The sequence below is a fragment of the Temnothorax nylanderi genome, unplaced genomic scaffold, assembly GCF_030848795.1.
Source record: "Temnothorax nylanderi isolate EJ_2023f unplaced genomic scaffold, tnyl_v1.0 TNYL_tig0354_pilon, whole genome shotgun sequence".
Taxonomy (NCBI): domain Eukaryota; kingdom Metazoa; phylum Arthropoda; class Insecta; order Hymenoptera; family Formicidae; genus Temnothorax; species Temnothorax nylanderi.
Genome location: NW_027249416.1, coordinates 102520 through 115062, shown reverse-complemented (window position 1 = coordinate 115062; position 12543 = coordinate 102520). Strand labels below are relative to the sequence as shown.

General features: G+C 30.8%; 1 protein-coding gene across 1 annotated transcript in view; it reads right to left on the bottom strand.

The window, feature by feature from the left end:
• The window catches only part of LOC139781680 (acetylcholinesterase-like), a 98278-nt gene that overhangs the window by 12403 nt on the left and 73332 nt on the right, over positions 1-12543 (bottom strand). The window contains 2 exon segments of the mRNA XM_071720551.1: positions 317-474; positions 2959-3122. Coding sequence (XP_071576652.1) covers positions 317-474; positions 2959-3122 — 322 coding nt within the window.

The window sequence follows — 12543 nt, the reverse complement described above, 5'->3', positions numbered from 1 at the left end:
CTCTCTCTCTCTCTCTCTCTCTCTCTCTCTCTCTCTCTCTCTCTCTCTCTCTCTCTCTCTCTCTCTCTCTCTCTCTCTCTCTCTCTCTCTCTCTCTCTCTCTCTCTCTCTCTCTCTCTCTCTCTCTCTCTCTCTCTCTCTCTCTCTCTCGTCCAAACAAAGCGTAGTTGACAAGAACTTGTCACATAAAAATGTGCTCAAGGTAATTGTAAATGCAACTTGTCGAAAGGGTTCAACGATTCGAACTTTAATTAGGCAGCGCCTTGCACTTTACAGCCGGAAAAAAAAGATCTTTTATTTTCCATTTTGTTACGTACCGGGAACCCCCTTTAGGCGTGGCAGGAATTCGTTCCAAAATGCACAAGCTGTTGTACGAGGACCTCTGCCGAATCCAGTCTTTTCCGCATTCCAAATAAAATATTTTGGATGATCTCTGGTATAAGGTGGCCATTCAGATTCGCTTGCTGTTGGCATCCTGAAAGACAGATTAAAAAGTAAAGATTAAAAAGTAAAATGTGCGTATATTTAATCGACTATAATTGGCCAAAATTTTCACAATTACACGACGTTTCGACCCAAGCTTCGGGTCCTTCTCAAGTAATCTAACAACAAACAAGTAAAAAGTAAAATGTGTCACTCTAGTAAATTGTGCGAATATTTCATAATGAGCAAATAGCAAACTAATAAAACTGATTTTCAGAAATTAATACTGTAAGAATCGGTGGTCATTTTTAACCTTTAATTTACACAACTAAAATACAAAGTATAATTTTTGTAATTTTACCTAAATACGTCAAACTTAATTACTTCAAATATGAAATCAAGTTTTCGTTAAATACTTTTTCGATTTACTGTCTGGTGGTAAAAGTACTTGATTTATTTTAATATTCACTTTAGCACAGTAAATTTACCTCTAACATGGAATAGCAATTTTCAATATAACCACTATTCCAGAAATTATATGATTATAATGGTTTTTAATTATAGATTTTGTGTTTTTACCAATAAAATCACAAATTTTCCATTTCACAGTTACTGCAGATATGTCAGATGTTTGGCTACTTAACCTTTTATTACTGCAATAATTTCGGATATACTAGCTGTGATATCACGCTACTGACAATGAGAGTAAAATCCCACACCAGACTGTAAATTTACTGTATATAATAAAATTTAAGCACACGCGTATGTAATGTTATGGATAAATTTAACAATACCGGAAGCTAATTTACAAATAATCTGTAAAAATACCACATTTAATTAATTTTCCATAATATCCTTGTATGTTTAATTGAAACAAGAGAAAAAATTCAAATTTTAAGTAAAAAAAGCTTCCTCTATGAGGAAGCAAAATTATAAAAATTTAGTAAGTTTACCAAAATAATAAATAAAATTTCTTTGTAAATTCGCACTGACTTTTATTAATGTACACCTTAAAAATATATTTTTTTTTGTGTAATTTTCCATTTACATCAATTTCTAAGATTTAAAGTTTTAAAAATCAACTTTGACATGTTTTCATACCCGCGCACTCCTTCCCCCATTTATTCTTTTATCTTTCATGCTAGGTGTTTTACAGTACCTAAAGGTAGATTTCAAATATCGAATGCAAAAGCAATATGTCGGTCGCGAACAACAAAACGAAGAATCCTATTCATAGAGAGCGAAACGTCATATAATAACTTTAAATCTCAATAAATTCATCAGTACAGGAATATAGTACGGGAAATCGCTTCCCCCCCCCCTCAAAAAAAAACTTGATGGACGGAGACGTACCTACTCTGTACAAAAATTTGAACAATTTTATCACTAATGCAGTAAAGTACAGAATTCTTCTAATCCTTTCGTAATTAAACTAATTGATTTTTATTATAATTTCAACATTTTATTAAAATATAAAAATTGTTAGATGCAATTTATAACGTGAGATATTTTATAATATTTCGCGTTAAAATGTGTAAATTGAAAATCGTATTAAATAGAATGAAATTAAGAATACATTAATTCCGCTTCATATTTAATTTTATACATAATTAGACTCAAGAAATATGATTAATTGTTTGATAAATTTATTCAATTAATAAATATGTCATATTTTGGTTGCAAGTTCTTTTAACAATTTAGACTATTTTATTTTAAAATGTTTAAATATATATTCGTGAATAAATTCTTTTAACCATTAAGACTATTTTATTTAAAAATATTCAAGTACTCGTTAAAAAAACTATTTTTGTGGTCAGTACGCAACACTCACATTTTCGTACACGGAGAGAATTTTCTCTTAAAATTTACCCTGAAATCATGGTAGTTGTGGGACAACATGTACCACCAAGAATTTTATGTGAGCTATTCTGATTAATATCCACCATAATAAGAAATATTAATATCTATTTCATTAAAATATAAAATATATTTGATTAATTTTACTAAAATATATCTAGGAAATTTCAATAATTTTTAAAAATTTACCAATCTGCATGGTAATTTTTATCACGTTGTTTGTAAAATGTCTTTTGTATATTTTAAAAATTCCTTGGTTGCCAAGTTGTCCCAAGTTTGTAGTGAATTTAAGGGTAAAATATAACAAAAAATTCTCTCCGTGTATTAACAAATGGAAATTTAGGTTTGAAGCATGCGGCAGCGAGTTTCTGGCGAACTTACTCCTTCTCATGGTTATAATTTGAATTTAAATTAACTTTGTTTCACACATCAACGAACTCTTCTGCACACGTTGACGTCTATGACGCGTATCACTTATATTTATAATTTTATATTACATTGAACTGCATTAGCATGCGCAAATTTTATCAAGTATTTTATCGTCTTGGCCAAATATTTAACTATATATATATATATATATATATATATATTGGATAAATGCGATAAATCTTTACACTTTAATAAACATCAAACACATGATGTTGCACAACTCGTAATACGTATTATTCCTAATACCTACCCTGTATATGCAAATCGTGCGAAATAGTGAATCATTCTCAAAGACAGTTCTCGTTCTTTATCGGTGTATTCCAGAGACTTATTCAAGGGATGCCCAAAGACGTATTCCACTTCGTCACCGTGCATCACACCCATCCATTCGCCCCATACATTCGTACTTGTCCTCTGCAACACAATATACGCTTCATCATTATTTCGTCAATTTGACGTTGTTACATCAAAGATAATACATTTATCACAGCTCTTTCATTTAATATAGAGATAAAATATATGTCTATTGATTTTATAGTTGCATGTTATGTCGCAAGATGCAAAAATATGCCATGGCTATTGTATACCTATAAATTTTGAGGCATTGCTTTAATTTTAATTTATCGGCGCATCCACTCATATAATAAATGAAATGGATAAATTAATATAAGTAGATATTGATTTTCTATGTCAGATTAATTATAAAATAATTTTATATTTTATAATTTATGCCAAACAATAAACCTTAAAGTCCTTAGCAAAAAATATTATTTTTACTGTAAAAATGAAATAGATGTATGATAAAAAATGTTCAATTATCTTTGAATATATTTTACACAAATATATTGGATAATTAATAATAATAGATAGTAAATAATAAAATAGACTAGAAGTTGAAAACTACTTGACTATATATACATATATATATATATATATGTATACTTTGTCGTAATAACTTGATACATTTTATCGTATATATCCAAAGATGCAATTTTATTTTTTACTTGAACAATTGTGTATTTTTATAAACTATTAAAAAGCAATCAGTGGTATTAAAACTGCAACAATAAAATATTTTGAACGAAGAATAAAAATTCTTACGAAATAAAAGTAAATTTTATTTCTCGAAATAAAAATATTTTTCCTGGAAAAAAAATTTAATTTTTTTACAATCTGTTTAAATTTGCTTAAAAATTAAACATCTTATGGTAAATAAATTTTTATTAAAAAGACTCGCGACTATATATGATAAAAGATGAATATGATAAATAAAGAATTGGATAAATAAATGTTAATTTTTATGTAGACTGATACCGCATACACTTCCAATTTCTTCACAAGATGCTGTGGATGCCTGTAGATAGCAGTATTACGGTATAAAAGAGTCAAACTCTCCAAAGAGTTCAAAGTGTTCGAGATCGTAATATCATAATCGTACATCAAGACATATATGTATATTGGATATCAATTTCGGGTCGATATGGATGCAGTCTGACTCTGACTCTGCAACTCTCTGCGACGAGCTGAAATTGCAAGGGTGGAAACACTAGAAACAGAGGTAACGCGAACCAGCGACAAAAAAAAAAGACGCAAGCACTTTCGCGCGAGCCTTTGTCTGTCTAACCAGTGGGTAAAACCGTTATTAAGATTACGGCTGGCGCGCATGAGTAATGACATCCTCTTTACTTCCAGCAGCGCTTCGGAGAACCGAGCGGTACTACCTGATAAATTACCTTCTCCGCTAATTGCTCGAGCCTTCGTACCGCGGCATTTCGCTTACGTGCGTTTCATGGCCCAGGGGCTGCAATGAAGATAGAAGGTAGTGCGAAGTGAGGGGACGCGAAAAATAAAGGAGAGAAAAGAAAAGAGAAAGGTAAAGTGAAAAGTGCAACGCGAAAGGTTGCGAAAAGGATGCTACAAAAAGGGGGAAGAGTGAAAGAGAAAGAGAGAGGAGAGGAGAGTAGGGAAAGGGGGAGAGCGAGACGATGCGAGAAAATGTTTGCGCGAGAGATGGAAGATGGAAAATGGAGTATTGAAAAATAGGGTACGCGTCAAGTGAGTGGAATAGTGCGGAGAGAAGGGGAAAGAAAAGAAAGGAGGGCGGCGTGTCAAATATATAGGAAAACAGTGACATGATCAACGACATGGATTAGATAAAAGCGCTATTTTCTAATAAATAGAAACTTCGTTCACAAGTTGATGATAGGCGCATCGCGCAGATGTTACAGCTAAAAAAATACATAAGCTATTATATAATTTAATATTTTTGACTAAATTATTTAAGAGAGATCGTTTAACATATAACAAATAGTCAGTTGCAAATAATGAGATAAAATGTTTGATTTTTCTCTTATTATTTGTATGATTATATATTATTGCACGAAAAATAATATGATAATCAAAATAATTTTGAAATTAACAATGCGAGTATCAAAGTTTCCTTCGCGCTGAGCTGGAATTTCTAGTTGCAATATTTCAACTCCACTCTTTGTAATATCATTATATATTATATTTCTGCCAACTTTTTTCGCGCACTTAAGGTTGTAAAATTTCATATAGGTAGTAGGTCTGATTGAAATTAGTAATTTCAAATTACATAAGTTAATAAAAATAATGTTACGCGCCTCCCTCCCCGCCTATAAGATATATTAAGTTATTATCATTATTATTATTATTATTATTATTATTATTATTATTATTATTATTATTAAAATACTTTCTCAATATTTCTAAACTCAATTTTTATATGACCATGAATCTATAACTTATGCTAATAAGCTAATTTTAACACAAGATAATTGCGAACAATTTATCATATTTTCTCGAGATATATTTACCTTAAAAATTATTTTCTCCATTATTCAGTAGTACAATCTCTTGAGCAAAACGTTCCTGTTTTCAAGTTATTCGTCAACAATGCTAAGCAAAAGTCGTTATTTCCGAGGAAAAGATATATCTCTTAAAATAGAGACATATCTTAGAGAAATATTACAGGTATCTGGTTAAGATTTCAGTTTTTTTGTTTACTTTCTCTTAAAATGCACATTTCGCATGATTTTGTTTCTTATTTTTGACACAACTGTCGACGCGGCCACTGGGAGATGCCCGAAAGGACAGAAAATACACGGCGAACACACAAGAGAGCGATACTTCGAAAACGTGATTCTTTATCACCAAATTGAATCGCGCTTTGCGATTGCCAAAATACGAAAATAAGAAACGTCCAATTTTCCAAAACGATATAAACATACTAACGGAACAGTTATCTATTATCAATGTCCGATCAAATGCTTTTAGTCAGTTCACATTAAACGAGAGAACAATATATTGCACTTTTACATTTTCATCTATTACATGATATTGTATGGAGCGTCCCCCTCCCCCTTTATCAGTATACATATAATTTTATCTGAGGCAGCAGATTATCCAACAACAACTGAGTTACTCTAATAGTCTAATTTATCTTTTTCAACAATTTTACACGATTTGTGATATAAAGTATCTTTATAACATTTATCTTAATCTTTATAAATCCTATTATAGGGGAGAGTTGGCAATTACCGAGCCCCTAAGAACCGAAGCGTATATCTAAGCTCAGAAATGCTTCAAAAAAACAAACTGTGCAGTTTTAGATAGGTCATTTATTTGGCTATCCATATATCATAGCAATAATCTTGAAAGTTAAACACAAACTGAAATATTAATAATTTTCCAAAAAATGAGAAAACGCGGTATTATCAAACTGGTCTGATAATATCGTGACCAGGTCTGATAAAATCGTGCCCAGTTTAATAAAGCCGTACCTATAAAAATTACTCTGGCTTCAGCCAGTGACATGAAGTAGAACACAATAACAAAATGTTTTTTTTATATTTATGCATTAATATCGTCTAGTAGGTACCTACATATAAAAATAAGTGAATGCGTTAACAAATAACGATCATTATAAATTCAAATCAAAACTTAAGCAACGATCTTTTCTGTAAGCACCTTACATTGTAAACTAAACAGTCTTGGTAACTCTTAACACACAATTATCGTTATACCTATGAGTATTATACCTTGGGCGCGAAATTATCAAACTCAATCATTTCACTTTACAACCTTAAAATGTATAGGAAAGAAACGCGTGTTTCTAAAATCACTTTGCAACCTAATTTTATAGTGTTTTAGCCTATCAAATCCGTCAAATTTATTTCTCTAATGTAAATATTATATTACTCACCTCTTATCGAAACTACCAGCAAAATTGCAACGAGCAAGCAGAGAAGCTTCCAGAGCGCACTGTGTTTACATGGACGGCCGGAACGCATTGACGGCGCATGCGGGTGGGGTATTTCGTGTTACTCTATGATATTAACATCATTGTAGGCGCGTAATACAAATAGTTATTGAGATAAACAATGGCGCGGAATTGTCAACCGCGCGGTAATTGCCAACTCTCCCCTACTGACGTACGAATTCTATTATGTACGTATGCGTAAAGTTATCCGCTTATCTAAGAAATAAAGTTTTTAATGTATTTCCCAAAATACGTATTTTCTCAAAAAGTACTGAATGACTTACAATTGAAAAAATTATTGCTATATCTTAACATAAAGAAATTTACAGGCAACAGAAAATCGCGATACGTCTTATATTTTTCCTGCATTTAAAAACGTAACTGATTGCAGCGTAATAGTCACGTATAAAAAAATGAATTGGCTCTTTGGTACAACATTCCTCTTCTAAAAAGGAGATGTGAAGTTTATTGTTGTCGCTTTTCCGCGATGCCGATTGGTTCTCTTGCTGCGCTTACTTCATTTGCAGCTGTCATTGTATATTTTGACAGTTGTGTGTATCAAGGAGTTAATAGTGTAATAGTAATAGCATAATGTTAAAGCCAAATAGCGCGCGCGAAGCGCGCGTCTGTAGTGTCTAGTTATAATAAAAAGTAAGAGGTAAGATATGTAAATATAAAATATATACATACAATATATAATGACAATATCTCGAGATAACAAAGAGGAGTCGCAGACGTTTTGATCCACTTCGGACTCAACAATTGAAATGGTGAATGAAAGAATAGACAATATTAAGTCAAGCAAAAAGAAGAAAATTATCATTATTTTCAATTCTCACGTTCCACAGTGGGGCGAAAGCGTCAAAACGTGGCCAAAAGTAAGAAAATTGAAACCATAAACAAAACATGTTATGTACATACAATTAATAGAAAACATATCCATACATACGTTTCTGATACATATTTGTCAGTTTTATTGTTGCTGTCATTGTTATTATTTACCAAAGCTTAACCTTTAAGCGAACCGTTTATAGCTTTATGTAAGATACGTTGTCACTTCGTATTATAATATATCTCACAATTGAAAGTTTCCCATATCATTCCAGCATGAAAACGATGTCTCCAGATATTTTAATTATATATTTATATAAAAAGTTAAGTTTTACTTCTTATTTTTATAACAAGTAGTACATTGTTTCAATTTGATGTAAACTTCTTACTAGAACATCAGACATTTTTTAATATTTATTATTGTTCCCGGCATCTCCCGGCTATGAATTTTTTTTGTTATTTAATACGTTTATTTGCCTATAATATCGTGAAAAAAAATATTGCGCCTTCCTGTGCCTTTTAAAATTATTTAATATTTTATAACTAGAGTCCAACCGAAATCGAAACCGAAACTTTCATGGATATCCTAGAAAAGCCATATGTATACACGTTCACGTATATGTATATACTATACACTTTTTCTTTATAAATATTATAATATTTAATTATTAAAATAATAATTACACATATATGTGAACGTGTATACATATGGCTTTTCTAGGATTTCCATGAAAGTTTCGGTTTCGATTTCGGTTGTACTCTAATTATAAAATATTAAATAATTTTAAAAGGCACACGAAGGCGCAATATTTTCTTTCACGATATTATAGGCAAATAAACGTATTAAATAACAAAAAAAAATTCATAGCCGGGAGATGCCGGAAACAATAATAAATATTAAAAAATCTCTGATCTTCTAGTAAGAAGTTTACATCAAATTAAAACAATGTACTACTTGTTATAAAAATAAGAAGTAAAACTTAACTATTCACATAAATATATAATTAAAATACCTGGAGACATCGTTTTCATGCTGGAATGATCTGGGAAACTTTCAATTGTGAGATATATCATAATACGAAGTGACAACGTATCTTACATAAAGCTATAAACGGTTCGCTTAAAGGTTAAGCTTTGATAAATAATAACAATGACAGCAATAATAAAAATGACAAATATGTATCAGAAACGTACATATGGACATGTTTTCTATTAATTGTATGTACATAACATGTTTTGTTTATGGTTTCAATTTTCTTACTTATGGCCACGTTTTAGGCGAAATACCCCACTGTGCGTTCCTTGAATTCTAGAATTATTATTTTATTCCGCTCTCTTCCTTCGTTCTCGCTTTCTTTCGTTTCCTCTCTTTTCTTTTCTCTATTTCTTTCAGATCGACTTCTCACGCGACGGTGTCAACTGCAGAAACGAATAGCCGAGTTTAAATAATTTTCAATAGACGTTCGCAGACATATTATGAATTTCATATTCATCAAATGCGGAGAGTAAGGGAGAGCAGATTATTATTTATTTTCATGTAATTCCATTATATGTATATTATTATGTAATTCGAGGATTTACACAGAACATACACATTTGAATCGCATATATAATTTTAAATTTTTAAAGAAGAAAAAATATATGTCTCTGCCGAATTAGTGCAATATTAGAATCAATTAGGAAAAATTATGACTATAAACAGCCAATTCAGTAAAACATATAACTTTCAAAATAATTGGAAAAAATTTTTATTGTTGTTATAGTGTTAGAAGCAGTACCTATACGTATTACGTGCTTAAATACAATCAAAAACCGATTTGTATATCAACCGGTATAAAAAAAACTTACATAAGATTAATCTTTATACCAATTGTACAGTGTACGGAAAAATATTATGACAAAATTTAAAATATCTAAAAAAAATCGTAACAAAAGAGAGTTTTGTTATAGCGTTTTAAAAACGTCTCGGCAAGGGTTACAAGAATATGCACTAAAAAATAGGGGTTTAATTTAAAAAATTCAAAGTGACCCCTGACTTGACCTTAACGACGCCACCCAAGTTCAAACTGAAAGTCAGTAAATAGATCTTTTTAAACCCTACAACTTTTGTCTAAAACATTTTTTTTTTATAAAACATATTTTTCGAGATATTTTGGGGTCCTGGGGGATGCTATTTTTTCCGCACCCTGTATATAAATGTGCAGCTCAAACTTTACACATACGTATGTATATAATCGAGAAACATAGTAAAATAATAAATACAATTGGCGCAGATTTATAAATAGAGTAATATTTACGTAATATTTATCTGAAAAAGTTTTTAAATCTATTGAAGCAAATCAAATTTTTTGCTAGCCTTGAATAAGATAATTTCCCAACAGTTTTGGTAGCTAACATAAAATTGTAGTACAATACGAAAGTAATATGTTAGAATTACGATGGCTCCCGTTATACTCTCTTCCTAGCTTCCTCCCCCGTTCTCTGATGATAACATTAAGTGAATTAAGAACATATATGTTCTTAACAATACTATGTTCTTAATGCTTAATGCTCTATTGCTGGGCTATAATGTATCGAAGATTGATTTTGATGTAGGAAATTTCTAAAGTTTGCTAAAATATTCCACAAACGTTATACATATATGTACTCATTCATAAAATCTAGAGTTGCTAGATCTTATTGTTAGGAATCAATCGACCAACTTTGAACTCCAAAAATCCACTAACTTTGAGCATTTGAAGTAAAGTTCAAGTTTAAATTGTAATATGTTTCAATCCAAATTCAACTTTTAAAACATATGAGGCCACTTTTCACCTTGAACACTACGATATCAACTATCGTAAAGGATTCAATGACGCGTTACATATAGTTTAAATTGAAACGTTTAAGAAAGAGAAAGAGAAAGAGAAGAAGGGAAGCTCAGATTTCCTTACAATTTTGGGTAAGCTGGATTTGGCACGTGGCCAACAGACCACTTGTCACTGGATTCAGTGATAAATCTTACGTCAATTTACTCGGCTCATATATTTTGCCTATTATGTTCACATTTTGATATCCCTCCATTAGCAAAATTTTATAAAAAAGAAAGAAATTTTGTCGGAAGTATATAACATAATAATAACAAAATTAATACAAATTAAATATTTATTTAATTAGAAAATTATAGAGCTCTATCTAATTAAATATATTACAAAGATAAATATAAATACTACTTTTATTCATATAAATTGTATAAAAAGACTTTATTAGCTAAATATTTAACATCTTTAAATATTTAGCATCCTTAAATACAAAAAATATAAAAATATTTTTAATAATACATATTTTTAATAATATTTTTAATAATATTTTTAATAATATATGTACCAAGATTAAAATCTCTTTCACAAATATTTATTTATTCAAAGAAATTTTTAAATTTAAGGCAACATAAATATTTTAATTAAAATTTAAATTAAATATTTTTTATATTATGTGCTAAACAAAAATCCATTAAAATAGTACATATATGACATAATCGTGATATTTGATATCTATTAACAGCAAACATGTTAATATCAAACATCCAAAGATGACAATTGAACCCTCGCTAGTTTTATTTTTGTCTCAAAAATTGTCTAAAATAATGCCTTATTGTTGTTAGATGATTTTTTAAAACACATTATACAATTTTGATGTTTATGGCTCAATTAAGCTATCGATGGAAGAGATTTCATAAACGTGACGAAGAGCCGGACATGACAGCACGAATAGCGGAATAGTGGCAAACGCGACACGTTACAACATAGTAAAACGTCCGCATATGTAGAGTATATAAGCCTCTCCCGCGTGAGTTTGCATTTCAAATAATTTCGGTGGTCGCGAGGAGGTGGAACGGTAATTGTGCAGCGTCATGAATGCGCACAATTTGTCGCATTCTGGATTTAAACATTACACCTCCGTGACGTTGTGGAGGATGCATTATCTTCCGGTATGATAACACCGCGCTTGCGCAAATTGGCGATCGGCAAAACGGCAAAATAAATCACGCGAACGTGATTCATGCGTGATTGATAATGTGGGTATATGTTGATATCTGGTTATTATTCGCTACCCAAATATTCGCCACACTTTATCGTGGCAACAGCAGCACACCGATGATTGATTAATGTTACGAGTGAATTGTTTCCACTTATGTCACGTTATATTCACTTACCGCCTCAGTTCCGCTGTAGATTTTTTTTGTTTTTTTTTTTGTTTCTCCGTTATGTGTGTGCTCCCTTAGCTATTTCCATCACAAAATCTTCTTATTGCGTTATATATGCAAGCGACTCAGAATCCAATTCACATAATACTTTTGCTGTAATTTCCCAGTCTTGTAAACTATGTTCTTTCAGTTTACTTTGAGAGAATAGCGGCATAAGCTCAATAATACAACAATCACGCTGCGCCGAGCTTGTATAACGCAAAGATATTGAAAGCATTGCTGATATGATTTGTCAAAATACACGAAGTAATTAAAATGTTTCAATACATTTGAATTACAACACACATACAGGTATACTTAACAAAACTCTATGAATATTTAAAAAATGTGTGTACGAGTGTGTGTTGTTTGTGTATTTTTAGATGTATTAGGTACATATGTATATATAAACATATATACGCATACGGCATCTCATAAATTACATTCTATTGACGCCACATGACAATCTTGACAACTTGAATATTTTTCGGTTGACT